The sequence below is a fragment of the Eptesicus fuscus genome, chromosome 22, assembly GCF_027574615.1.
Source record: "Eptesicus fuscus isolate TK198812 chromosome 22, DD_ASM_mEF_20220401, whole genome shotgun sequence".
Taxonomy (NCBI): domain Eukaryota; kingdom Metazoa; phylum Chordata; class Mammalia; order Chiroptera; family Vespertilionidae; genus Eptesicus; species Eptesicus fuscus.
Genome location: NC_072494.1, coordinates 41,030,007 through 41,054,264, shown reverse-complemented (window position 1 = coordinate 41,054,264; position 24,258 = coordinate 41,030,007). Strand labels below are relative to the sequence as shown.

The following is a 24,258-nucleotide window of genomic DNA, read 5'->3' as shown; positions in this document are numbered from 1 at the left end:
ACTTGATTAGAGTAGAACCCACACCCAGCAAGATGAAAGGGAAACAAACTGATGTCCCCACGCAGTCTGAGCAGGCACAACAGGGACTACAACAAGGAAAGGAGGACAGCATCCCTCCTACCAGCCTGAGGGATGGCCCCTGTGAGAGGCGGAAATAGTCACTTTAAGCCGTTTTAAGGAATCTGTTGAGGTCTGGACCTGCGCAGTGAATGCAGATGCCTTCGGGACCGAACAGGCTACTCACAAGTCCAGTTCTTTGGGGATGCCCTTGACGTTGAGGTCCAGGCAGACCTTGTTGCGGATGTCGCTGGGCTGCACGGCGCCGATGGTGACGTAGGTGGTGTTTCTGTTCTTTATGATGGCGTTGGCCGCTTCACAGGGCATGTCGAGGAACGGAGACAGGGACATGATGATGAAGATAGGGACGGTCTGGATAAGCTTCTCCAGAAAGGCCCAGGAGGTCGTGTCCACAAACTGGGCCTCATCGATGATGAAAATAACCCTTTCCTGTTTCACTGTCTGGACAAGGGGCAGAAACAGGAAGACAAATGCTGGGGGACTTCGGGGTTTATCCACGTGTGGGTCTGCATGAGGACCCCTGGGTTGTGTGGGGCTGAATTAAACATTTTCTTCCCAACAAAGCTGAATTCAGATGCCACTAACTTGGAATTTGTGGCAAATTGGAGAGAGCTGGCTGGAATGGACTCTTACTTGGGCAAGTCTTTGTGCAAAGATAATACAAATTTGTAGGGGAGATGGGGTTGTGGCCAAGTAAAAGCACCCATTCCATAAATTAACAGTCATTTCCTACACGTCATTTTAATCTATTGGCAAATGAAGCCTCCCAGGGATATCGACTTGACGTTCATTCCACCCATGCATATCCAGCACACATCGGCCACACACACCGGCCCTGCACACTGGCCACACGCACTGGCCGCATGCAATCATTCCACCCATGCATATCCAGCACACACTGGCCACACACACACCGGCCACATGAACTGGCCACACGCACTGGCCACACACACCAGCCACATGCAATCATTCCACCCATGCATATCCAGCACACACTGGCCACACACACCGGCCACACACACCGGCCACATGCAATCATTCCACCCATGCATATCCAGCACACACCGACCACACGCACTGGCCACACACACGGGGCTGGGCCTGCAGAGGCTGCGCTCAAGGTGGCAGAGCCAGTCCTGCACCCCGGCACCTGCTGCTGCTCCAGCTGGAACTCTGCGTGGGTCACACTAAAGACAGATCCCATATCCCTCCTCTGTGCAGACTGCCTTTCCCTGCCTGGTCTGAATTATTTATTTGCTCACTAGCATCGATTGGGAACCTGTGAGGGTCAGGCACCATCTAGGTGCTGGGGCACAAGTTAAGAGTCAGCCCTCATCTTGTGACGCACATGGTCCAAAGCCTGGCGCTCAGAAACTGCCCAGACTACCTTGCTTATGTGCCTGGATGGAGGAGGGAGCTAAATGGTAAGCCTGAGTCAATGCCACATGTATTATATGCCAGTGATCAGTGATTATGTGCCAGAAGCAATGCTGGCCAATAGTGATATAACCAGGAGCAAGCGACTCCCATCCCTAGAGGCTCACAAACAGTGGGGAAAATACAACCAGAAATATGTCCAAAGTGCCACAGAAGCAGGTAGAAGAGGTTCGTCATGCCTAGTGATTTGGGAAGCTCTCACCAAAGAGGTGACACTGAAGGATGAGTAGCATTTCTCCAGGTTAAAAAAATAATAAAAAAATTAAAAATATATATATGATTTTGTCTCATTAGCAATGGGAATTACTCAGAGAGTTTGAAGTGTAGGCTGGTTGGATTTGCATATACTCTGGCACTTATATGGAGGATGAATTGGGGTGAGGAGGTGTGAGGTGCAGAGATTGGTTGGAAAGCTCTGACAATGGTCCAGAAGGAGCCCGATACAGCAGGGGGCAGAGCATGGGGGATTCCAGAGACCACACAATGGAGAAATAGGAGGACCCAGCAACTGAGGAGACATGTGGATGTGGCAACTGGTGAGGAGGGGAGCAAAGTGGAAAGGAGTTAATGATGCATGAATGAATTTGCCAGGAGCTAATCAAGGATCGGGATCAGAATGAGGAAGAAAGGGCATTGGATTAGGAAACAAATAAATTTACCACCAGCCACTGAAGTGAGTGGGAGTTTCTGCATCGTGTGGAATATTCGTCCTTGGAAGTGCGGTCTGGTACTTATGAGAGAGGTGGGAACTAGAGTATAGATTTGGTGACCATCAACATACAGAGAGTGCTAACACTGGTTGAGTGTTTCATTTCAGCCTTACGACCCTGGGAGCTAGGCACTATTGTTCCCCATCTTACAGATAATAATGCAAAAGCATAGGCAGGTTAAGTCACTTGCAGGAGGTTCCACCCTGGGTAGTCTGCTGCAGAGGCTACATACAAGCCACTCACGTGTACTGCATCTCTTACAGACGGGAAACAAAGAGGTGGTTTTAAGGAGAGGCCACACTCCCAGGAGTAATGTTGAGGGACTAGGTTCAAGTTTAGCGTAATCTGAGCTCACAGCCTGGGGCAGTGAGAGGCAGGCAGCCTGGGGCTACATTCCGAATGGACTCCAAGCTCAAGGTTGGAAGGAGGGAGGAGAAAGAAACACTTCAGGATACAAGGTTTCCCACAATTCAAAGCTCCCTGCCCCTCAGGTCGCCCAGCTCTGTGATGCGATGCTGCCCAGTTTTCCTCCCCCCATCACTCGACCCGCAGACGTTCTTACTCTCTCCAAGATCTTCATAAACAATGCTTCCAGCTGCTTCTGCTTTCTCAAGATGCTCATCTTGGAAACCTCTCGTGAGGTAGGGAACTGTGTGAAGAATAATGCGAACGTTAAGTATGGGAAAACAGCAAAGGGAACTACTAGCTGTGTGACTTTGGGCAAATCACTTTACTGTTCTGTGCCTTCAGATCCTCATGTGTTAGATATCCCATAATGTCCTTTCCAGCTTTAATACCCTTTGTCACTGGATCTAGTAGATACAGGGACGAACAGGGCACACTCGGTCCTGCACTGGCAGGCACCGCTGGAGCAGTGGCGTGGGCTAGGATTGTACAGGTTTGATAGAAAGGTGAAGAAAAACGAGCCAACAGGTAGCATTTTTATTTTCTTGAGTGTGACGCTTTAGACACCCCCAATATGTCTCAGGAAGGGGGATGCTCATTCAGGGAAGATTGGGAGGCACTTCCTCACCACACAGATTCTCCCGGTGGGAAAAGGAAAGGGTATCACAATCAGAGATGCCAGGTCACAGAGCATCGGGAGGACTTGCTACACCTGCCCCATCACCATTTCTGGAGGAAGTCTAACACTAGGTAGTTACCTGGACATGGAAAATGTCATTAAAGATACAGTGGAATTTCTCATCCAACAGTGTCTTGACTTTATTTTGAATGTTGGTCTGTCGTTCTTTGTAGTGTTTACAAGCATCCAGACCTAAGACATTGGCCATGAGTATCTGGATGGTATAAAAATTTTGATGGAAGCTGATCTTAGTTAAGGCAATAGCAATAGTCCTGTTTATAAGAAAGTCAAGAATCAGAAGAGAGTTTTAAAATATATCCATATTTTAAATATGTTTCTATTGATTTCAGACAGAGGAAGGGAGGGAGAGATAGAAACATCAACGAGGAGAAAGAATCATTGATCGGCTGCCTCCTGCATGCCCTCCCTCTCACCCCCCGGACTGGGGATCAAGCCCACAATCAGGGCATGTGACCTCCTGGTTCAGAGGTCAATGCTCAACCACTGAGCAACACCGGCTGAGCTTAAATATATTTTATGAAATTAATAAAGGTTGAAGGCAAGCTCTGACTCTTCATATTCAGTTGTCCTAAGAGCAACTCCCCAAGCGATCTGAGGCCTTTCTTAATTCTGCTTCAGACACTCGGCCTGTTCCCCTGGGTTCCTAAGCCCAGGTCGGTTCGCCTTCTTCCCCAAGCCCACCACCTCACCTTGGTGCAGGCCTCATCCTCTCACCCGTGCTACCCAATGGCATGCCTCCTGCCCTGCCTGGCGTCATGACACTGCATGCATTGTCTTCACAGAGGCTACTGTTTCCAGAGAGATGCAAAGCTTCTCTCCTACTTAGAATTGTTCAGTGGCTCCCACCCTCTAAAGGGTAAGTCTGGATTCCTCTCTGTGACATACAAGACTCTCCAAGGCCTCATCATGTGCTTTCCTGCCACTCTCTGTCTATCAGCCTATCCTCCACCACCACCAGACAGCACAGCACCGTCTACGCTCTCCGTGCCTTCGCTTCCTGTCTCCCCAGCTGGGGCGTGATCACGCCCCGCAGCGTCTCCCAGCCCTCGTTTCCTGCTCATCTGTGCCTCTCCATGCAGGCGCAGCCTCCTGCACTCGTCCCTGACGTCCCAAGGCTGTGTTACACGTGCCTCTCCCTCAGCTCCCGCCACCCTCTCTAGTATGCCCCTGTCATTGTCCTTTCCGCATTCCATTTCTACTGTCATCTCTCTCTCTCTTCTGTGAGAGCTCCTGCAGGGCAGGAATCAGATGTTCTTCATCTTCGGGGCATTGGCACCGGTTATGGGTTGACTCATGCCCCACCCAAATTCATATGCTGGGTCTTAACCTCCGTGCCTCACAATGTGACCTGGTTTGGCCACAGGGGCATTGTAGATGTAATGAAATTAAGATGAGGTCAAGCTGGAGTAGGGTGGGCCCCTAATCCAATATGACTGTGTCTTTATAAGAGGAAATTTGGAGACAGGGAGAATATCATGCGAAGATGAAGGCAGAGGTTGGGGGCAGAGGTTGATGTTTCCATAAGCCAAGGAACACCAGTAATTGCACCAGAAGCCAGGGGGGGAGCACAGACAGGCTGTCCCTCATGGCTCTCGGAAGGCACCAACCCTGCTGGCACCTTGCCCTCAGACTTCCAGCTTCCAGCAACGGGAGACGATAAATTTCTGTTGATGGGCCACCCAGTTTGTGGTACTTTGTTACAGCAGCTTTAGCAAATGGATGCAGCACTTAACAGTTCCTGAAGCATAGTATAACTCAGTAAGTGATGGAATGAATGAATGCATGTCTTCTGGTTGTCATGAATTATCTCCTTAACAATGGTAAAGATATTTCAAAACAGGCCTCTCTCAGGCCTGACATCAAAAAGAGTAGAAGTACAGCTACAAATAATATAAGGCTAATAAGCATTTTCCCCTAAAGCCTTCAGGTTGGGTGGTGGAAGCAGGTGAGACATCAGCATCGGCACCTGGTCACCATCACTGCGACTGAAGCCCACGCTGACCTCAGTGAGGGTGCTAGAGGGGTCGTCCCAAAGAGCCCTCACCACATTCACGCCAGGAAAGGAGGCAGGCAGGACGCGGTCAATACACTAGCTTTGCCTTCCCCAGGAAAATGCAGAGGCCTGTCCTTGTCGCTCCCACTCCCGGACAGAGCTCAGTGGTGTGAACCCGTGACTGTCAGCCGGCTGGATAGATGCTCGTCCTGCACACCCACCCTAGCCTGGTCTCCACCTCTTGCCAGCTGCTCTCGACCTGCCTGCACACTGGGCTCACCCAGGAAGCTCTAACATATGACAGCCAAGCTCCACCTGTCATGAAATCAGCGTCTCCAGGGCTCAGCCAGGCTTCTCATTGTCTTGGTTCAATATGATTCTCATTATTGATTTATTTAGCACACGGGGGCATGGCACCCGTAATGGACAGGTTGTGTGTAGTTTACATGATGCAAATTACATAAAGGAGAGGAGCTTTAAAGTAGATGAAACTTTTAAGGACATCAGGATTCTCTGGGTGGACAAGAAAGAAACGGTCATCGCCAGACACTCACCTGTGGTTCTCACCTTGGGACAGGTACTCAATTTCCATGAGTATCTGGCTTTTTCCGTAGCCCGACAAGCCTTCGTACATGAGGATGCGGCTGCAGTTGGACGTCAGAAATTCCTTCATATTGCACCTGAAGTATTTCAGCTCCTTCTCACGTCCTGCCATTTTTATTTTTTAAAAAGAGAGCAAACCCAGTCAACATAAAATAGTGGAGACAGAAGCACATAGTGACCCGGACACCCAAGGAGACCTGTGGATTTCCAGGGCATCGCTCGTGGGCTCTCGTGAGGTCCTGCACACTTCGAAATGTTTTAACACCTTTTTCTAGAGCTTTCCAGCTGTGATTTCCAGTAATGCACATTATATATGCGACTCTTATAACGCGCATTGAAACGTCCATTGAATTTTAGTGCAGAATAGTGAGGTGCGCTGGAATCACACGGCCAGGAAGGAAGGCAGGGGTCGCTGACTTCAGTTCTGGTTTTCCCTTCCTTTTCCTTTTTTTCTAGGAATGAGCTATTTGACACACAGTGGAAGTCATCTAAAGATGATTACACTAGCAAATACATTTATTATAGTTAGGGTCTCTATATTGAATGATTATGGATAGAATATTTTATTTCCAATTCTGCGAAGGATGCGTGCTCTCTGTGAGTGAGCAATTATAGTTACTCAGGGCTCCTAGAAGCTTTATCAGTGATAAGAAAATTCAACTTACTTTAAAAAATCAGGTAGACTTACTCCCAAGAACAGCCCACATTTTTAGTAAAAAGGAATTTTAGGGTTTTTTATTATTATAAATGTAACAAATGCTCACTGTAGAAAACATGGAAAATGTAGAAAAGGAAAAGAAAATTGAAGTCAGCGTGGGTTGCAGCCCTGTCACTATTACTTTGTGTGTGTTTTTATATATACTAGAGGCCCAGTGCATGATTGAATCATGCACGTGTAGGGTCCCCTACACGCTTTCGCTTTCGATCACGGGGGAGCTGGGTGCCTGAGCGGACAGGCACCAAGCTCCCACGCTTTTGCTTTCGATTGCGGGGGAGCTGGGTGCCTGTCTGCTCAGGCACCCAGCTCCCCCGTTTTTGATGGTCTGCGGTGGGACTTGAGCTCGCTGCCCCAGAGGCCCCTTCTGTGCCACAGCACAGCCATGGCGCAGACGCTGAGCTCGAGCCACTGCTGGCGACAAGAGCTCAGCGACCCGCCGGCTCAATCAGCCACCCCGGCCACCCCGAGTCCCGCCCCCTTGCCCCGTGCCTCGTGGCCAATCGCGGGCATAGCGAAGGTACAGTCAATTTGCATATTTGTCTATTATTAGGTAGGATAACGGGTGCCCCGATTAACATCGGAAAGTCGGCCTCAGTCTTTGAAACCTGGACGGGAAGGAACAGGCAGGACTGGGATTCCAAGGGAGCGAGCACATCCTGTCCAAAGAGCTGAAGGCTCATTTGGGCCAAAGCTTTTCTCGCCAGCTCCCCATGCAAGGCCAGTCTTGTTCTCTGTTGATTAACAGAAGGCACGTGTAATTATATGATACATCGTTTCATCAACATGATTTTTAAAAACGGCCTTAGAAATGGAGAGTGTCAGGGTCTTTGGTGAAGGAGGGTGTCAGAGTCTTTGGGGGAGGAGGGTGTCAGGGTCTTTGGGGAGGAGGGTGTCAGAATCTTTTGGGAGGAGGGTGTCAGAGTCTTTGGGGGAGGAGGGTGTCAGAGTCTTTGGGGGAGGAGGGTGTCAGGGTCTTTGGGGAGGAGGGTGTCAGAGTCTTTGGGGAGGAGGGTGTCAGGGTCTTTGGGGAGGAGGGTGTCAGGGTCTTTGGGGAGGAGGGTGTCAGAGTCTGGGGGAGGAGGGTGTCAGGGTCTTTGGGGGAGGAGGGTGTCAGAGTCTTTGGGGAGGAGGGTGTCAGAGTCTTTGGGGGAGGAGGGTGTCAGGGTCTTTGGGGAGGAGGGTGTCAGGGTCTTTGGGGAGGAGGGTGTCAGAGTCTTTTGGGAGGAGGGTGTCAGAGTCTTTGGGGGAGGAGGGTGTCAGAGTCTTTGGGGAGGAGGGTGTCAGAGTCTTTGGGGAAGGAGGGTGTCAGGGTCTTTGGGGGAGGAGGGTGTCAGAGTCTTTGGGGAGGAGGGTGTCAGAGTCTTTGGGGAGGAGGGTGTCAGAGTCTTTGGGGAGGAGGGTGTCAGGGTCTTTGGGGGAGTTCTTTGATGGCCTGGATAGTGATCATGGGTTCATTGGTGATAATTCATGACGCTGCAGACTTAGCATTGGCGCACTGTTCTGCATGTTTTGTTATAGTTCACTAGGGGAGTTGAGAAATCAAGGCCCAGTACGTACCCAGCAGAGGGTAAGCCTCATTCCTGTTGCAGATGAGGTAGGCCATTCCAAACATGCTGAGGAGAAGAACAGAGATGTTAGAGTCACAGCAGGGCGGGCTGAGAGCAGGCTGGCTTGGTCCCCGGGAGCCTCCTTTCCAGTCTAACCGACTGCCCCTGGCTCGCGGGCTGCAGATGCCAAGAGGAGGAGAAAGAGGTGTTCTTACCTGGCGACAGAGTCCAAGCGACTTACAGCCGCCTTCTCCTCCTCGCCCGGCACCTTGTTCAATAAATGCTTGCGGAGTCTGCATTGGCAGAACTGACCCGTTTCTAGGGAACCAGACACCCAATGTGGGACGAATCAGCTTGGAGGTGGCGCACTGTCCCCCATCCTGGGAGGAGTCCACCAATGCTCACACAATCCCCGCTCACCTTTGTTGAGCACATGCTACATGCCTGGCAGTTTTGAGTACTTTACGTATATCATTTCCTTTGCTCCTGATAAAACCTTATTAAGGAGATACTATGATTCTGTCCATTTTACAAGTGAGGAAGTGGAGGTGCAGAGTGTATCTTGCCCACAGTCCCGTGTCCAGTGGTGACTAGGCAGGGAGCTCATGCCTGATCACTGCATATTCTCTCTTGAAGGAGCCTTTTGGTCATATAGCTCATTCCTGGTCTGTTTGTCATTCTACCCGGTTCCGCCTGGTATAGCAACGGCCATCTCCGTGGGAGGCCCTGCTCGTATTTGTATGTGTATTTCTGCACTCTTTTTTTAAAATATGATTTTTTAAAAATTACTGATTTCAGAGAGAGGAAGGGAGAGGGATAGAAACATCCATGATGAGAGAGAATCATTGATCAGCTGCCTCCTGCAGGCCTCCTATTTGGGATTGAGTCCCTGCAACCCCACAACCCAGGCATGTGCCCTGACCAGGAATCAAACCATAACCTCCTGGTTCATGGGCCAACACCCAACCACTGAGCAACACTGGCCGAGCTCCACACTCTCATTTGCAGAGATGGTAGAGGGAAACCACGAAGTGGCAGGCTCTGGGGTCAGGCAGTCTGGGTTTCTGTGGCAGGTTGACCTCTGCATTATCTGTGCCCTTTGCTGGTAATGGCAGTGCCCTCCCGTTCTGGGCTTGGCCGTGTGAATGTCTCAGCCAACGAGATGCCAGCAAACACGACACTGAGGCTTGAAAAATGCTTGTGCCTTGGGCTCTCTCTCTCGTGCGTGAGAGAGGACGAGAAACCTAGAGCCGAATTGTCGCATTTATGCCAATCAAACTGCCCAGTTATCCTACCTGCGGTCATCCTGGGTCTGCCCACAACCTGCTGAACCCCAGGCATGTGAGAAGCCGAGGCTAATGAGCCGAATCCAGCCAAGGTCAGTTGAAGCCACTTATCTGTGAGGTAAGTAAACGTTTGCTGTACCCACGAGCTTTGGTGGTTGCTAATGGAACAGCATCGTTGTGGCATGCTGAACCTGGTCTCCATTGCTTATGAGATTTGTGACCATGAACAAGTCATTTAACATCTTTGAGCCTTAGTTTTAAAATGTGTAAAATGGAGATAATAATAGTTTCTATCTGATATGGTTTATATTAAGAATACACTGTAGCCTGGCCAGTGTGGCTGCATGGTTAGGTAGCCGGCCCAGGCACTGAAGAGTCGTGAGTTTGATTCCCGGTCAAGGGCATGTACCTGGGTTGCAGGTTCGATCCCTGGCCCTAGTCAGGACACGTGTGGGAGGCAACCAATCAATGTGTCTCTCTCACATTGATGTCTCTATTTCTCTCTCTCTCTCTCTCTCTCTCTCTCTCTCTCTCTCTCGCTTCCTCCCTCCCTCCCTTCAACTCTATCTAAAACCAATGGGAAAAGAGCCTCAAGTGAGGATTTTTTAAAAAAGAAAGAAACATTAAAGTCCTGGCCAGTGTTCTCAGTGGTTAGAGCGTCGGCCCATGCACCACAGGTCTCGGGTTTGATTCCTGGTCAGGGGCCTCTCTCTCTCCTCTCTCTTCTCTCTTTTCTCTTCTCTCTTCTCTCTTCTCTCTTCTCTCTTCTCTCTCTCTCTCTCTCTCTCTCTCTCTCTCTCTCTCTCTCTCTCTCTCTCTCCCCCCCCCCGCCCTGCTCTCCCACTCTCTCTAAAAATCAATGGAAAAAATATCCTCAGGTGAGGATTAACAACAACAAAAAGAATACATTGTATATTTTGAGATAAAGTGCCTAATATTTAATAAGGGCTCACAAAAAATTATTACTATTCATTCACTTATTCAAGCAGCATTTTATTGATGGTCTAAACATGCCAAGTACAGCGCTGAGCCCTGGGAACACAAAGGTGAATAATAAAGACTCCTTGAATCTACTGCAGCCCCAATTCTGTTACCTGGCCCTTTAAAACTTAGACTCCAGCTGGCTCATACACAGAATAATACGTTGGCGCTTTCCATGCGAGTCATTCACTCACTCATCAGTGCTGAGTGCCTTCTGTGCACCAAGCACTGGGGCTGTCAGAACGAACAAGCAGTAATCACGATCCCCAGAGAGCTTTCAAGGCAGCAGGTGGGCAGCCGTGAGGAGCGTGAGGAGGGATCGCAGAGAAGCATGGGCTGTAGAGTTAGTTGCACGAGGAGGGGAGCGCTGGACTAGCTGGGCTGCGACTGGGTGGTTCCAGGGCCAGCCCCACAGAGGAATGGACCCTGAGCTGGATTTCTAAGATTGACTGTGGTTTTCCCAGTGGATGAGGGATGGGGTGGGTGATGGGGAGGACAATCTACTTAGACCCCCAGAGGAGGGGACACGGGAGGAGGTGAGGTTGGAAAGGCAGATGGTCACCGTGTATGTCATTGCAAGGAATTGAAACATATCATGAAAGTGACTGGAAGCCATTGAAGGATTTTAAGTGACACCCAAAGTGACGCCCTTGCATCTAGGCTGGGCTTTGGGGGAATATATTTCACTAGAGGCCTAGAGGAGGAGCAATATCTCATACTCTATTAGTCCTACCAATGCTGGCACCAAGTTGGTATGATAAATAAATACTTAATGGTTGGTCCACCTTGGTCCACAGACATATGCAAATGTGGGATTCCCTGTTCTGTTTGCACAACCTTTGAGGAATGACCCTCTGATTCTCAGAATGGGGTCTTCCAACCATATCCATAGGATGGAGAAAGATGAAGGATTTTGAAATCTGGGCCTTCGTCCAGGGAAGGAATAGATTTCAGTTTCATAAAGTGGATTTGAATCTGAAATGGGTGACTGTTTTGCTGTCGTAATTCTCCCCCTTCTTTACTGCAAAATACTGCAAAGTCAGTGCCCCGCACTCACACTTTCTCGTTAAGGCCCAGACACTGATAGATTGGTCCAGAATCCGCAACACCTTTCATGACTTTCTTCGGGAGCTCTTTGAAAAAGTAGGCCGGTAGGTTGCTGCTATTGTAGGTGACGGAGTCACAAGTCACGATTCCTGGGTAGTACATCATCATTCTGGCAGCTATGTTGACTTTTTGGCCAATGACTGCATCAGGAAAGAGAAAGGAAAGGGGGAGAAATGGCCATGGAACTGAATGTAATCTGAGGAATCCTGTCCCCAAGTGGCACTTTAACCCTTTACTCCCTTTGCCTCTCATGAATGACATCAAACTCACCTTCAACTACCCATAGTCAGCCAATGGCTATTAAAAATATGCAGGCAGTGAACTCAGTCACCAGCAAAGTTTCTGCCTCAGCTGGGAGGCCACGGGGACAATCTGCTCAGAGGCAGAGGCCTGGAGTGTGGAGAGGGCTCTGTATGTGGGCTCACCCTAGGCCTGCAGGCTCTCGGGTGAGGTACAGCTGGTCTTTGGCTACAGGATGGACAAGCACAAGCTTGGGCCTGCGACACTGACCTCCAAAGGGGCACAAATTTAGGTCTGCATGTTTCTGGGCATGAACTTTTTCATTTCATTTCATTTTCAAAATGAATTACCTTCATTTGGTGATCCCTTAAGAGTGTGTAATAAGGTTATAAGGGGTGTGTGTTTAAGATTGATTTAAGGGTTGCTTTAAGGGGTAAAGTACTATAGTGCACAGACTCCGAACCGCAGCTCTACCTCCAACTAGTTTGTTACCAAATGACTTTAACTCTGTCATGCCTCAGTTTCCTAATCTGTAAAATGGGGATAACAGTGCCTATCTCAGAGGGTAGTTTATGAAGATCAATGAGTTAACACATACACATCGCTTTGGATAGAGCCTGGCTGCTTAGTAAGCCCTCAATTAATAGTACAACTAATTAGGTACTCAAGGTTGCACTGTAACATAAACTTAAATACTTCTGATCAAGTTATTCCTTTTTAAAAAACTGTTTATTATGGAGAAATTTGACCATACAATAAGACACAGCCTCATGAATCTCCATGGACCCATCACCCGGTCCCAACAGCCAGTAACCCACAGCCAACCCTGCCCCAGCCTCACTCCCACCCACTCTCCACCCTGTAATATTTTGAAGAAAATCTCAGAAGTTGCATCATTTCAGACATAAGTATTTCACTATTTTAGAGGTATTGTTTCTGAACAACTGAAACCCTACTAGGGTTGAAGAGGGAAATAATAGCAAGAGCAGTGAAAACTTGAGATAACACCTACTTACTACTCTCTTTTGAGACGAGTATTATTCACAGGTAATGCCAATAGTCATAACTTTTAAGAAGCAGTCCTCACCTACTCCAGGCAGTAGGAAGAGTAACTGTTGAATGTCAACGGGAAATTATTCAGAAAGGCCCCTGCCTCCATGCGCTCACTGCCTCCCCCTGCTCTCTCTCAGCTACCGATGCCTATGCACAGCCCCAGAATGCACACATCCAGCTGCCGGTGGGCAAAGCCACAAGGCGTGGCCCCATCTGGGAGTCAGCAAACTTGCTGGGGACAGGGCCCAGGTCTCGGTTCTTTCTGTCCTTCCTCCCGCAAAGCCGGGTGGCTAGGCACGGTGTTTGCTGCAGGAAAGCGGAGCTAAGCTGGCTCAGCACACCTGTGTACTCGTGCCTCACAGAGTGTCCCACGATGCCACAGAAGACAGTCCCGCTGGCCACGCCGATGGAAACAGTACTGGCGCCCGACAAGGAGAAGGTTGTGGGGAAAGAGATAAAGACGGTGAGCAGAGAGAACGTGGGAAGGGGGGACGTGGTGAGGAATGGGGTGGGGAGGGTGGGAAAGGATTGTTAATCAATTACTCTTTCCCCTTTGGACTTAGTTCAGGGCAATTGTACGTGGTCTGGAGGTAGGAAGAGTTTGGGACCCAGAGCCAGGTTCTCAGTAGTGGTTACTCGGTTCACTTTTCTGTTACTTTTAAGTATTCGTCTGAGCTACTTTTCTGGAAAATAAGTTCTCATCTCCCCGAATGGACTAGTTGTAAACAACATAACTCTCCCTGTTATTGCTGGAAAGGACACGTCATTATAACTCAGATACAGTGTGTAGCATCCAACCTGATTTTGCCAATACATCCACCAGTGTCTATAGATGACTAAGGGCCCAGGGGGTGGAAAAATTTAGGGCAGAGGGTGATGCGTTGGAGTTGACCAGAGAGGGCTCCAGTCAGTACTGGACGCTCAGGCTGGGGAAGCCTGAGGGTGCCGTGCGGGAGCAGCCAGGCTGGGGGTGGTAAACCTCACCTTCACAGCTTTACAGAGGCCAGGTCCTTCCACACATTTCCACCCCAAGGACTCATTTGGTCTCCCAGTGACTAAAAACCAACTCAGGTCTCCAGCTTGGTGTTGGGAGTTTGACCTCTACCAAGAAGCAAGCCAGAAGTACAGAGAGACACCCCATCAGGTTCTCTTGCAAACCTGGCACAGGTTGGCTTTCCAGGGGTGTCGGTTCTCCACCTTGCCTTTCCCATCCCCGTCCCACTGTGGCAGGGCTGGGCTTGTCCACTCCGCTGGTGCATTAGGTGAAGGAATGCAGGTGGATGGGCATCCAGATAAAAACAGCCCTCACCTGCTTCCCTGACCCTTATCCTGCCCTCCACCCCCCATATCCCACAGAAGGGTCAGGGGTCAGGGAACAGAGGACGGGACCGAGGTCAATACTCACTGGATTTTGGGGACCTGAGTGCAGAAGTCGAATATATCCACAGCACTTTCTAAGGCATGAGTGACCTCATCAGGTGCCTTTTCGCCGGGGAAACCAAAGACACAGAGGAAGGAGCAGCCCTGTGAGGGAGAGTCAGCAAGCACAGCGGGTGGGCAGGACCTGTTCACTGGACCAGCCGAGGCCCGGGGGAGGGGGCAGCAACGTTCCCTTTCTGATCTCTTTGTAATTCCTCTCGCCCCTGTTTCATTCTTAGCAAACTTTGTGTAACTTCTGGTGCAGCATCTACAGTATGACGTGAGCCCAGGAAGGGTTGCTTTGGCTCCAGAATAATGGGCCTGGCTGAGCTCTTTGGGTCACACTCCAGTCTAGCCTCCCGGTGGGCGGGTCATATGCTGCAAGTCTAAGAAACAGCAGAGAGCAGCGGGAAGGCACCAGCGCGAGTCAGAAAGTCTGTGCAGAAACCTGGACAAGTCGATTACACTCCATGAACCTCAGTCAGCATGAAAATGGATATAACATTGACCTGCGAGGTTGCTTTGGCTACTAAAATGATTACTGTATTTAAAACATTTCATTGTAATGTTATATGTAATTAATACACACACTTTATGAACTACTTTATGGCATACATATACTTAATAGAGTACATATAGTGCCCTATATATTTCCCACTTTCATATAGCATAGACACTTTATAGTATACGCATATAGACGGTGTAAGCTTAATGGTATATATGTAAACAGATCCGTCCTGATTGGCACTGGGCTCTGATTCCAGGTCGTGTAGGGACTAGAGGGCTCCGTTTGGGGACACTGTGGGTTGGCCTTGCCTGGGGACACTCTGGGTCGGCCTTGCCTGGGGACACTGTGGGTTGGCCTTGCCTGGGGACACTCTGGGTCGGCCTTGCCTAGTGGCTCTGCAAGGTGAGCAGTGGTCTCGCTCTGGCCATGAAACCCACAGCTCCCTGAAGCGAGTGGTGCTACAAGTGCCCCACACATTTTTCAAACTTGCAACAATCCCTTGAGGTAGATACTCTCCCGTTCCAATAATGTCCTTCTCACTGTTCATGAGCAAACCAAGGCCCAGAGAAGTCCGGGGATTGTGGGAGCCACGTCTGCAAACACTAAAGGCTGCTCTTGGGTCCGGTGCTCCTGTCTCATGATCCAGATGGGTGAATGTGGAGATGACCTGGGTTGGAATCCCAGCCCACCACTTACTAGCTGGATGACCATGAGCCAAACCTAAACTTTTCTTATCTCAGAATCCTCATCTCTGCCTCAACATCCTCATCTGTAATATGGAAATAATAATAAGAGCACCTACCTCTCAGAGCAGTCATGAGGGTGAAATGAAATCATAGAGGCAAAATGTTGAGAACAATACCTGGACTGCAGCAATGCCACATTCACCATAGAAGCTGCTATAGTCAATATAAATGAAGACTAATGCTTTCAGGTTAAAAGTGTCTATTCCCTTCCTCTCACCAATGTGCCTGGGCACAGATGGTAACATTAAATTGTTGGCAGCTTCCCACCCCTTAGTTCACACTTACCTTGTCAAACATGAAAACTTTATTGATTTGGCCTCGGAAGTCCCTCAGGACAGAATTGATGTGCACAGAGGCATCCTGGATGGACGGGCCTATGATCTCGGCTTTGTCTTGGTCCTTAAACACCAGGTTCACAAACACGATGGTCACCGGGCGGAGCTCAGACAAATAACCCCGAAGCTGTTTGTCATCAATCTGCCAAGTAGAGACACTTAACTTTGCACCTGTCCTTGGCTGTGGATCCTTCCTCCCAACATCAACACAAGCAGTTCTCACTGGGTGGGAACTAGCCTGTTGAAATTCTCTGGGGAAGCTGTGAAGTGATCAGAATGTGTGAGGCACAGCATGGCAGAGCCAGCCCAAATTCGAGCAGATGGAAATGAATTCACTAGCAAAATCTCTTGCAATGGGAACTCACACATTTGCTAATTTTTGGAAAGGAACAACTTCCTTGCCCCTACTCCTGCTCTCTCATACCAATATTAGCCATTGCCATAAGAGAGAGAACTACCATTCCTTTTGGCTCTCTTACAGTTTAAGGATAAGAATAGCATACTGTGGCCCCATACCACTCAATAGGAGTCCCCAGGCCTGGCACTAGCAGCAGCCTGCCTTGCTTCACAGCTTGGCCTCTCCTGGGCACTTCCAAGCCCAATACAAGTAGCAGCCATCTACAGATCACACTTTAGCTCCTGACAGGTGGCCCTAGGCAGGGCACAGACAGTGCCTGACTTTGCATCTACAGGGGGGGCCACAGAGCTAATGTACTTGGTAGACAGCTTCAGACCATGTCCAATTACAATTCTACACATCCACGAGAGACACACTAAAGTAGCAAGCTCAGTGAGTATCAAAGCCCCAATGAAGCAAGTCCTGCTCCATAGGGGTGTCTCTTGCACAGCAGCTCTTCCGCTGTAGTTGCAGCTGCTCCTCACAGCCAATTGGCCTGGGGGTCAATTCCTCCCAGTGACACCAACAGCACTCAGAGCTCAATTACAACAAGACAGTGCACACAGCCCACATACCTAGAGTGCCCAGCTCAGGTGACTGGGGAGGCTGAGCCATTAGGCCCTTCAGGACACATACTACACAACGTCACTTTACCAATTCCAGGAGACATGGCAGTTCTACATAATACAAGAAACAAACATAGGGAAGCAGCCAAATACAGAGACAAACATGTTACAAATGAAAGAACAGAAGAACTCCAAAAAAGAACTCAGTGAAATGGAAGCAAGCAAACTATTAGATACAGAGTCCAAAATAATGGTTATAAGGAGGCTCAAGGATCTTAATGAGAGCTTCAAGGGACTTAGTGAGAATTTCAATGATCTTAGTGAAAATTTCAAGGAAATTAGTGAGAACATCAAAGACTTGAGAAAGGACCAGTCAGGAATGAAGCCTACACTAACAGAAATGAAGAATAATTTACAGGGAATCAACAGTAGAGTAGAGGATGCCAAGAATCAAATCAGTGATCTGGAATATGAGGAAGCAAAAAAACACCCAACCAGAAAGGAAAAAAAAAAAAAGAATCTAAAAATATGAAGATAGTGTAAGGAGCCTCTGGAACAACTTCAAGTTATCAACATTCACATCATGGGGGTGCTAGAAAGAAGAGAGAGAGCAAGAGATTGCAAACCTATTTGAAGAAATAATGACAGAAAACTTCCCCTACCTGGTGAGAGAAATAGACTTACAAGTCCAGGAAGTTCAGAGAGTCCTAAACAAGAGGAACCCAAAGAGGTCCACATCAAGACACATCATAATTAACCCTTTGCACTCGTTTGCTTTTTTCTCGATTCCTTTATTCTACTCAGGATTTAATTTTTTAAATACCCCAGATTTTACAAAGCATGGCAGTAGAATAAAAAACTGGAGTTTCTTTTCATACAAACTTATTCATTTGGATTTTTTTATATTTCAAATTATTGATACATTCAATAACCATCACATTCGACATCCGAGTGCAAAAGGTTAAAATGCCAAAGGTTAAAAACAGAGAATCTTAAAGGCAGCAAGAGAAAAGCAGTTAGTTACCTACGAGGGAGCATCCATAAGACTGTCAGCTGATTTCTCAACTGAAGCTTTGCAGGCCAGACGGAAGTGGCAAGAAATATTCAAAATGATGACTAGCAAGAACCTACAGCCAAGATTACTCTACCCGGCAAACTATCATTTAGAATTGAAGATCAGTTAAAGAGCTTCACAGACAAGAAATAGCTAAAGGAGTTCATCACCACCAAACTAGTACATGAAATGTTGAAGTGTATTCTTGAAGAAGAGGAAGAAGAAGAAGGAGGAGGAGGAGATGGAGGAGGAAGAAGAGGAGGAGGAAGAGAAAAAAAGACAAAAATATGAACAATATAATGGCAATAAATACATATCTATCAATAATTGAATCTAAAAATCAAAATGCAAATAAGGAATCTAATGAACAAAATAAACTGATGAATAAAATAGAACCAGAGACATCAAATCATGGAACAGCCTGTGCGCATGCGCACACACACACACAAAGTAGGTTCAGATAGAAGAGGGTTTAATTGAAGCCACAGCTCTTCCTTTGCAGCCTCAGGAAAGACCCTGGGACCCTCTGGGTCTCCCCTTCCTCGCATGTAAAATGGAGCTGCAGATGTCCACAAGGACTGGAGGGGAGATCATGCCACAGCAGAGCGCCTGGTACACGGCCAGTGCTGAGCTGTGGCTAGAATTCCTATGGATTCATACATTTGAGAGAGCCTAGATCTAAGTGAATAAAAGGAGAAATGTTCTACTAAAAGGGGCTTGGAGGTAGTTCTGAGAGTTTTAATTACCTGTATCACTAGCTTTCAAGGCTTGGAATCTAATGCAAGTAACTTGGAGAAATGGTGTACCTGCTCACCCACTTGCTATCTCTCTGCCATGTGTCATTTGGAAAGGGCGGCCATAGGTTCTTTAACTTGGGGCAGTTCCAGTTTGCCCAGTTGTAGAAGGCAGCAACGTCCTAGTTTACACCTGTTGTCACAGTATAATAATGAATGATGCCCTTTAATTCTGAAAAGTATCCTGATGAAAATAATAAATTTCACCATCCTCTACACATGGAGAAGGTCAGTCCACCTCTTATTTTAACGAAACAGATTACTAGCTATCGGATTTCTTGATCTTTCCAGCTATCCAAGGTCCCCGATACCCCCCTCCCACCAACCAATAAATTAAATGATGAAAATACCTGTTTTGATATGCTTTCCATCACATACTTTTGTAGGGAACACTCCAGTTCAGGGTCGGACTCCAGCATGCACGCAAGCCTCAGGATGTCTAAGAGATCAGAAGAGGAGCAGGGTCAGAAAGAGAGGCCTGGCTCTGCGGTGCAGGAGAGGGGAGCGTCCCAGCCCCAGCCCCTTGGGCAGTGGTCATCCTAGGCCAGTCAGGGGCAGTGGTTAAATAGGGCCAAGGGAAATCCGGGGAGAAGTTCTTAGAGGTTGTGGGTTAATCAAAATGCAATTGCATGTCGCTCAAAGCCCTATTTTAATTATCTTCACACTTTGGAACTTGGGGAGATTTTTATATCTAGACTTGAGCTAAAACTATTGCCACAGGTGATGGGAGTGGGCAGGTGAGAAGATGATGATGATAGAGGGAATGATGACAGAATGAAGGAGGTGATAGGGTTGAAAGAACAGCAGGGATAAAATCCAGGAGACTGGATTCTCATCCCAGGTTTGATAGGAACTCAGTGTGTGAGCCTAAACAAGTCGCCCACTACCCTGGTTGCCATGTGAGCAAACCGAAGCTTAGATGACATTCTGTCCCTGTAGGAAGTCTATCCAGCAGCCAATCTCCGAATGCCAAGCCAACTCGGGCCTTCTCACCCCAAACAAGGTCTACTATGTGGCCCCAGCCAATCAAATCTTTTCTTATTTATCTCTTCCTGTTCTTTATTCTCTACGCTATTAAAGCTTCTTGACTTCTGGCCCATTTTGCAGTTCTTTGCAAGGAAACAGTCCATGTTATTTTAAATAAACTGTCCACTTTATGTTAAATTATCTTCTTTAATCATTTTTAACATGTTAATGTTGGAAGTGGGGATGGCCCATAGGCAGTTGTATGTGTCTACAATTCAGGACACAAATCGGGGCTGGATTCTGGCAGTTAGCAAGCAACTCACAAGACCCTCAAATTTTGTGCCCCGGGCTCCTGCTTTCCTCCCCCTAGTCCCAGCCCTGCTGGGAGTCGCAGGGAGTCAAGCATGGATGAATGTTCTCCAAGAGATAAGCAGGGAAGACTAGAGGGTCAAGGACACATCCTGGAATCACTAATATTTAAGGACTGGAAGGAGACTTTGCAAAGGGCACTGAAACCGGGGGCTTGGAGGGGTAAGAGCAAAACTCGAGAAGAATATTCTTGAACATAGGAAAGAGGTGAAGATAGTGCCCAGAAAAAGAGAATAACCTAAGGCCAGCTTAGGATGAGGCCTGAGGGGAGGCCACCCAGGCTGGCAGATTGATGGTCATTAGTGGCCTTGACATAAACAGTCTCAGTAGACGGGAGGAGAAAGGGATAAGAAGCTAGATGTCAAAGGCTCAAGGTCAAAGAATAAGCATATGCCCCTGAGGCACTTGCAATTTATTGGGCGAATAAATGAATGAGAGGCTGGAGAGAAGAGAGGTGTGGATGCAAGGTTAGTCTGGCGAGAAGTTTGGTGGTGAAGACTAGGGAAATGGGATTCATGGATGTCTTCGTTTTTTCTTTCATTGTGGGGGAGACGCAATGTTTGGAAGATGGGTGAAAGGAGCCATTGTGGGGACAGGCAGGAGGCCCCTTTGTGTGCTGCTCAGGGCTGGGCGCTTACTGAGGACAACGGCACACGGGATGGGGCCCTGGGCATTGGTGTAACACCCTGCTGACCACTGGTGGAGGCACAGGTGCTTGTCCATGGAGGGTACTTACTTTTGTGGTCTCCGGAAGGATAATAATCCATGAAAGTCATACACTTTGTGAAAAATTCTTCGAAGTTAAAAGTAGGGGGTAGTTTTAAGAAATTAACCTAAATTAAAGAGACAAAAGGTTTGGTTATTCTGAGTGTTGGCTGGCCCTTTGAAAGTCATCTCTCAGCAGCACGGACAGGGAGTAAGCTTTGGAACTTCCAGGACGTGGTGAACAGAGGCACAAACAATGGCGTTCTTTAATTGGCATGTGATTACATAAAATGTCTCCAATCGCTTAAGATTACAATCCTAAGTATACACACCGAAGGCCATTCCAGGGGGCCAACCCACATAATTTTCCACTCTTAGAACTTTCTATTTCTTCTTTTTTTTTCTTTGCCTTTCATAACATTTTAATTCATATAAAACCTGGCTAAACCATACACCACTTCTTTCCTATACCTGTAAAGGGGCTGGTGCCCCATAATGCATTAGGAACATCACCAGTCATGAGATTCATGTCGGGATCATGACCCCGTGGCAGGATATGCAGAGAATGGTACAGCCTCGTTCCTGTGTTGTTCTTGCCCCAAAATGGACAGCCTTAGTGAAAAAATGTCAGGCAAAACCAAATGGAGGGACATTCAACAAAATAACGGATCCACAGTCCTCTTAGGTGTTGAGGTCATAAAAGAGCAGGAAGCGATGAAGCACTGTTATTACAGATTGCAGGGGGCTAAGTAAGAGAGCGATGAGATGCAGTGTGAGGTCATGGGCAGAACCTGGAACACTCCACTGAGGACATTGATTGGTGGGGAAACCGGGAACCCCAATAGGCCTTTCATTAGTGAACAGTATTGTCCCGTGTTAATTTTCTGGTTTTGACTCTTGAACTCTGGTTATGAAAGACTAGGGGCCTGGTGCATGAAATTCATGCACTGGGGAGGCAGGGTCCCTCAGCCCAGACTGCCCCCTCTCACAGACTGGGATCCCTCAGGGGATGTCCTACTGACAGCTTAGGCCCGCTCCCCACAGGAAGCGGGCCTAAGCCGCAGTCTGGCCTCCCTCTGCGGGAAGCAACTAGGCTGATCAGGAGAAGGTGCCAGCCCCATCACCCCACTGCTGCAGCTACTGCCAGCCACCAAGGTGTTTTCATCAACATGGACTCTAGTCCCTTCACCATGAAAAAATGACAACTTTCTTTAGGCATTTTTAAGATGTCTCTTTCATAGGCTATGACATTTCTTTCTTTCTTTCTTTTTTTTATCCTCACCTGAGGATATGTTTCCATTGATTTTTAGAGAGTGTGGAAGAGAGAGGGAGAGACAGAGAGAAACATCAAAGTGAGAGGGACACTTTGATTGATTGCCTCCTGCATGAACCCTGAACTGGGGCCCAGCCAGGGAGGAGCCTGTAACCTAGGTACATGCCCTTGATCAGAATCGAACCCAGACCCTGTGGTTGGCAGGCTGAGGCTCTATCCATTGAGCTACACAGGCTAGGGCAAGATATGACATTTCTTAGCCCTCCAGCAGCGGACCTTTGTTTTTCCCTCCAGGAGTGAGGTGGAAAAACCCTAGCTCACCTTCTTGGATTCTTATTACCCAAGTTATCAAGAACACTGCAAGTGGCGGCGTACAGGGAGCTTAGCCAATGAGCGGTCAGAAAAGGTGTTTATGCTTGAACTGGTTTGGCTCAGTGGATAGAGCGTCGGCCTGCAGACTGAAGGGTCCCAGGTTTGATTCCTGTTAAGAGCATGTACCTTGGTTGGGGGCACATCCCCAGTGGGGAGTGTGCAGGAGGCAGCTGATCAATGTTTCTCTCTCATCGATGTTTCTGACTGTCTAGTCCTCTCCCCTCTTCTCTGTAAAAAATCAATAAAATATATTTTTTTTAAAAGAAAAGAAAAGGTGTTTCTTCTGCAGCTCACACCTAGAGGATCCCATGTGTTGTGTCCACTGGGCTAGGGGTGTATCCCCGGCTGCCGGGGGCATGCTCCCAAGGCCGGCAGCCCCGCATTTTGTCTGCCAGGCTGGGGGTGTGGACCCAGGCTGCTTGGTGCCGGCGCATGCGCCCGTAGGCCCAGAGTGGCCGGGGGCATTCTGGGACCCCAGCCACTCAGGGCCTACACACAGGCCTACAGGCTAGGAGCAGCCTGGGTCCCAGGATGTTTCTGGGACCCAGGCCACTCAGCGCCTGCATATGCAAATTAAACCACCATCTTTGTCAGGTTAATTTGCATACTCACTCCTGATTGGCTGGTGGGCATCGTGGAGGTATGGTCAATTTGCATCTTTCTCTTTTATTAGTGTAGAAGTTACCATTTGGGGAAGCTGGATATAAGGAAACTCTATTATTTTTTTAATTTTCTGTGAGGCTAAAATTAATGAAAAATTAAAACCATCTTGAAAGATATAAGGAGTGGCTAAATGGGGACGAGGGCATGTGAGCAGCCAGCTGGAAGAGCAAGTGGTGGGTGTGAGGGCCACACTGGCCCAATGGGGGATCTCACCTTTGCCAGCATTTACGTGGACCCTCCCTTTTCCTTTCTGCCACGCAGCCCCTTTCCTGGCTCAGTCAGCACAGCTCTCCTCCCCTTTCCACACTCAGAAGGCACAGCCTCTCTAAGTGGCCATATGCCCAGGACAGCCGTGCTTACATCAGCCTTCATGTCACGTCACAGTGTTTGCACCAGGCAGCCACCCAACAGCCCCCCCCCCCACACACACACCCCAACTGCTGCCCTGCTCACCTCCAGCCCTCACCTCCGTGGTCCCTGCCCTGGGCGAGGAGGGTGTTGAGTAGTACAGGTGAGGGCCATTGGCAGCCCCCAAAACGACAACCCCCTGCTCCCGGGGACTGGCCAGGAGATTTTTCCTCTTCCTACAGCAAGGGCACCAGCCCCAGAGGCCTCTGCGCCAGATGCCACGCCCTTCATTACCGCACGGCCTGGTCATCTCCCCGTGAACTCAGCCGAGGTGTCTCAGACCAAAGCCTTGAGGTGGACCCACACTGACCCCACCTGAGTCTCCCGTCCAGGAGCCTCATGGGCCCGCCTTCCCAGTGGCTTTTCTGACAGGTGGCCCCTGGCCCAGACTACAGCTTTCTGCGAGCGGCAGCATCCCACGAACCTTCACTGCTCTCTGGTCTGGGATCCTCTCGATCTCAATCATGCTCCGGTCGCAGAGCTGCCAGCAGTTCGGTGACAGAATGACGTCGTTCATCTGCGCCATGTTCTGTGCTTGGCGCACGTCATCCACCGTCTGGCCAATCACCAGGAAGAAGTTGCGTTTCTCATCTCCGAAGACCAGCATGGTGATGTGGCCTGCAGCCAGTCCTGGGAGAAGGCAAACTGTAGGTTTGTGGAAGTTCTGGGATATTCCCCAGCAGCACGGGTTCTTGGGAAAATCAGAATCGTGGTGTGACCGCCTCTTCTGGGCCCAAGCATTCCAAAACACCTCCTCTCCCAAAGCCAGAAAGCCAGCTACCAGATCTCATCTTTCTGTGACATTTATCTCCTTAGAGGACCCCA

General features: G+C 48.7%; 1 protein-coding gene across 1 annotated transcript in view; it reads right to left on the bottom strand.

Moving 5' to 3' along the window:
- The window catches only part of ADCY10 (adenylate cyclase 10), a 60,198-nt gene that overhangs the window by 24,512 nt on the left and 11,428 nt on the right, over nucleotides 1-24,258 (bottom strand). Inside the window, exons 6-17 of the mRNA XM_054712127.1 lie at nucleotides 23,858-24,063; nucleotides 20,749-20,845; nucleotides 19,028-19,116; nucleotides 15,817-16,008; nucleotides 14,264-14,382; nucleotides 13,200-13,276; nucleotides 11,516-11,705; nucleotides 8,202-8,257; nucleotides 5,878-6,031; nucleotides 3,389-3,581; nucleotides 2,788-2,874; nucleotides 245-519 (exon numbers count right to left, since the gene is read on the bottom strand). Coding sequence (XP_054568102.1) covers nucleotides 245-519; nucleotides 2,788-2,874; nucleotides 3,389-3,581; nucleotides 5,878-6,031; nucleotides 8,202-8,257; nucleotides 11,516-11,705; nucleotides 13,200-13,276; nucleotides 14,264-14,382; nucleotides 15,817-16,008; nucleotides 19,028-19,116; nucleotides 20,749-20,845; nucleotides 23,858-24,063 — 1,735 coding nt within the window. The remainder of the gene's footprint in view (nucleotides 1-244; nucleotides 520-2,787; nucleotides 2,875-3,388; nucleotides 3,582-5,877; nucleotides 6,032-8,201; nucleotides 8,258-11,515; nucleotides 11,706-13,199; nucleotides 13,277-14,263; nucleotides 14,383-15,816; nucleotides 16,009-19,027; nucleotides 19,117-20,748; nucleotides 20,846-23,857; nucleotides 24,064-24,258) is intronic.